A 4440-nucleotide genomic window follows, 5' to 3' on the forward strand; every position below is an offset into this window, starting at 1 on the left:
GCATCTGAGGAAATAGACTCTAGTCTACGAAAGCTCATGCTGCCACCTACTTTCTTTCAGTTAGTGTCAAAGACTAACTACAAAATCTCTCTACATATGGATCCTACAGACTAGCACGACCATATCTTTGAATGCTACAATGGTAGGAATTGTGTGACCCTCCAAATGTTGCATTACCATTTCCAGCATTCTTCTATGCTTGCTTGGACTACAGAGAGCTGCAGTTCAACAACATCTGGAGGGCTGCACAATCCCACCCCTCCAAATAAAGCAGAAGGAGGATAGAAGAAGGAAACGTAGTTAGAGGTATACATATAATGTCCAGCATAGGGACTGCTGCGATGATGACCGAGGTCTACACTAGTACAAAGCCACCTTTATTAACTAGTGTAAACCTATAAATGAGTAGCACACAATGAAGAGTAAAACAACATTAACAAAGGATTCCTGGGATTGCAAGCTTTGGGAGAAGCATCTGCTGTAGATGCATCGGCTGGTCCACCACACGCGGTTATTTTCAGCCCCTTAGGAGTGCACCATTTGTTGGAATTCTGTACCAAAGGAAGGAAAGGTGAGTTGCAAATGCTGACTAGTACCAGGCAGTTGCTTCTTACCCCAGACAAAAGCCAGGGGTCTGCAGCAAAAGAGGCAATTTATGGCTGTCAAGGTGCTGGACTGCCACTCCCAAAAGCCCCAGCTGACCAAGCATAACCACAGGAGTCATAGACCAGCAACATTTAGAGAGGCATGAGTTGCCCACTCCTGATGCACCACCAGTATAATCATTGCAGTGAAAGGGAACATTCAAAGTTCAGAGGCCATAGTGGGTGAGGGCCATTGACTTCATGCCTGTCCAGGGACTGGCCAGGTATTAGTGGCATAGTAGAGAGCCAGCAAGGCGTAGTGGTTTGAGTGTTGGTCTATGACTCTGGAGACCAGGTTTAAAATCCCAGCTCTGCCATGAAACCCACTGGGTGGCTTTTGGCAAGTCACACACTCTCAGCTCCAGGGGATGGCCATGGCAAACCCGCTCTGGTGCCCGACTTACCTCTTCTGAATTTGAGCCAAATTTGTAAGTTAAGCTGATTTTATCGCACAGACGATTCCCTCAAAGCAGCTTCAAGTTGCCTCCAGTGTTGAATTCAGGCCCTGTAAGTTGCTTCGGCTGCCATTTTTTTCCAAATCATAAGCTTCGGAATTGGATAAAAATGTCTGCTGTAGCGATTTGCGGGGACCGAATTCAACACTGGAGGCAACCGGAAGCCATTTTGAGGGGAAAGTCCATGCAGTAAACTCGGCATAACTTTCAAATTTGGCTCAGATTCGGAAGAGGTAAGTTGGGCATTGGAGGTGGTGCGATAAAGTCCTAATAAGTGAGAGAATGCATCCTCTGGGAGAAATGCTGCTGCGATCTGTATGTTGGATAGTTGGGCCGTTTCATCCTGCATAGCAGGCAGCTGGCTTCCAGTTACCTTCCTAATAATAATAATAATAATAATAATAATATTTATATATATCCCGCCTCTTCCGTTGACATACACAGCCACAGTGAACGGAGGTATAAGGTAAAAGGAAAGACAAGGGGACTGAAGCAGGGAGAACCATTCCACACCAACTGGAAACATACCTTCTGCCCCAATTTTTCCATCTCCATCATGGTCTGCCGCTGCCATCAATGCTTTGGTTTCTGCCGGTGTTAACACTCTGGCGCCACTGTCAAACCTCTGGAGGAAAAATCTAGTAACAGGAAGGAATAGCACACAGCTGAGAAAGAATGTTGTGATGCTTGGCGCACCGACCTGAAGAAGAGTCCTGTGCAACTAGAAAGCTTGTTAACATCAGTAACACAATTAGTTCGAATGGAGAGGATGAAGAAAAAGATGGCACTCTTTTTACAGGAGAGTTTAGGAAAGGGAATAAGAATCAAATGAATGCTATGGTAAAGTGTCCCATGTTGTATCTAGAATCATAAGAATAATAGTATCATAGAGTTGGAAGAGGCCACAAGGGTCATCCAGTCTAGAAACAGAGGGTCATACTACAGGGTACATGTGGCTATCACAATGAACCATGTCTATTTATGCGAACCATAGTTTGTTGCTTAAGCCATGAAAGCTTCTCTTCTTCATGCTTTCTGTTCTTTTATTTCTTTTATTAACTACAGTGGTCCCTCCATGTTCATGGGATTTAGGGGTGAAGGACCCCCATGAATGTGGGAAAACCACAAATAAAAAAACCCACTAATCTTTTAACCTGAGAGAACACCTCTCTTGGGATTTCCAGGTCCTCCAGTGCAAACTTTATAGTCAACAGATTGTTGATTGTGAGTTCCTGCATGGCAGGGGGGTTGGACTGGATGACCCTTGTGGCCTCTTCCAGCTCTATCATTCTATGATTCTAGGATTTCTATGAACATCTGCCAGAAGATAATCATAGAATCATGCTAGAGCACCTACAAATGCCTAGAGAAGTGTTTTCACAAATGAAACTGTAACATATATGGCCAAGTAATATCAGTCTATCGCCAAGATGGTGAAAAGGACTGATGAAGAAGAACGCACAAGCACGGAGAAGCTGCAGCAGTTTGCTTTTTCCTCAGCTTACTGGGAAGGATAAGAGTCTGCCTTCTCTTTTCTTTTCCTCTCCTCTCCTCTCCCTTCTGCTGAGTGCAAAATATTATTTGTTTGTTCGTTTTGTTTGTTTTCCACCCCCCAAATGGGACTCAAAGCGGCTCACAGTTTAAAATAACAATACCATAAAAACACGTTTGCATTTTGAAACGCAATTGGCAATACAATTAAAATACCTTTGCAACTCAGTTTGCAGCAATTTAAATAAGCTTAAAACAAGGGGGGAAGTGGGAGGGGGCAGGAGAGAAAAGCGAGTCATTTTAAAAGCAGCTGAACAAGTGGGATGACACTGGACTATCCCTGACAAACTGGGACATTTGGAGGGTATGCACCACATTGACAATCCACAAAACCTTAAAGCCTAAACACCTGAAAGATACTAGATCCTATCTGATCTTGGAAGCTAAGCAGGATCAATATTGCTTAGCACTTGGATGGGAGACCCCCAATGAACCCAGGTGCTGCAGGCTATATTTCAGAGGAAGGACACGGCAAAACCACGTCTGAGTATTCCTTGCCTAAGCAAACCCTATGAAATTCATGGGATCGCTGTAAGTTGCAAAGCACACACACACACACACACATATATACACACAAAAACAGCTCAAGTGAGAGAGAAAAGAGGGAAAAACCTCACTTGAGTTCATCTTCCTCGATGAAGCCGCTCTGATCATTGTCTAGGAACCGAAATATCTCCTTCACTTGGCTGCTGCTCTTTTTGCTCATGCCTGTGAGCTGAAAGAATTTTTTGTGGTTGAAACTATCTGGAGCTAAGACAGAAAAAGAAAGCTCCGGTTAACTAGACATTTAGGGGCAAATGATAACCACTTCTTTTTTAACTTATCCTCAATTTAAAGATACTCCGATGACCCCATGGCCCAGATGCACAGCTGAGATTACAAGCTGCATATAAGACTAACTGGTTTTTATTTTAGTATGAGCTTTCATGGATATTACATGGCCAATAACACAGAGGTGCATAGATTTGCTCTTCCTCCAATATATGCCACCGTGTGTCAACAAACGGCCCTGTGCCTTATTTAATGTTGTAAGCTGCTGAATCCCACTCTTGGGAGAAGGGCAGGATATAAATAAATATAATATTAATAATAATTGTCAAGAGTGCCTGATGCACATGGGTCCCTAGTGATCATTGGGACCAACGCAGTGAACATCAGGACTGATGCAATGCATGTCGGGACTGATTCATTGTGCATTGGTCCTATTGGGCATCACTCCATTGCGCATTGGGCACCAAAGCGCATTGGTACTTTGCTGGTCCAGGAATTGCCATGGAATAGTCCAGGGTAATAGAAACATCATATGGATTAATACATAAATATATCCAGAGGTTTTTAGTAACAGATATCACACTCTCCTATAACATTTGCTCCATCTGGAAGAACTTGATTTACTTATAGTGCAGCATGATCCTGTCTAAATATCCTACAGGCATCAGATACTGTCTGGTCTTGGTAGCTAAGTAGAGTTGACCTTGGTTGGTACTTGGATGGGAGACTGACAATGAATATCAGGTGCTGTAGGCTATATTTAAGAGGAAGAAACTGGCAAAACTGCCTCTGAGTATTCCTTGTAGAAGATGCTGTGAAACATTCTTGGGGTTGCCATAAGTCAACAGCCAACTTGAAAGCAAACACATACGCACAGACATGCAAATAACATCCCTTGATTTGTTTTATTTTTATTTTATTTTAAAGGAAAAAGAGGCCTGAATAACAGCAACAATACCTTGGCAGTCTCTGAGTGCGGCAGCAATGTCGGAAGGGTTGAGAACGTCGCTGATGCTCAT

The 4440-nt window shown here is 43.3% G+C and overlaps 1 protein-coding gene across 1 annotated transcript; it reads right to left on the minus strand.

Annotated features, from left to right (window-relative positions):
• Positions 1 to 525: 525 nt before the first annotated feature.
• Positions 526 to 4440, minus strand: LOC149306407 (parvalbumin, thymic CPV3-like). The gene is made up of 4 exons (XM_089476714.1): positions 4380 to 4440; positions 3268 to 3400; positions 1628 to 1737; positions 526 to 551 (listed from the first exon to the last, which is right to left on the minus strand). Exons 1-4 carry the CDS (start codon positions 4438 to 4440, stop codon positions 526 to 528), a joined length of 330 nt encoding a protein of 109 aa, XP_089332840.1.

The sequence above is a fragment of the Sceloporus occidentalis genome, unplaced genomic scaffold (genome assembly GCF_023333645.1).
Source record: "Sceloporus occidentalis isolate IW3139 unplaced genomic scaffold, rSceOcc1.0.p SCAF_10, whole genome shotgun sequence".
Lineage (NCBI taxonomy): Eukaryota > Metazoa > Chordata > Lepidosauria > Squamata > Phrynosomatidae > Sceloporus > Sceloporus occidentalis.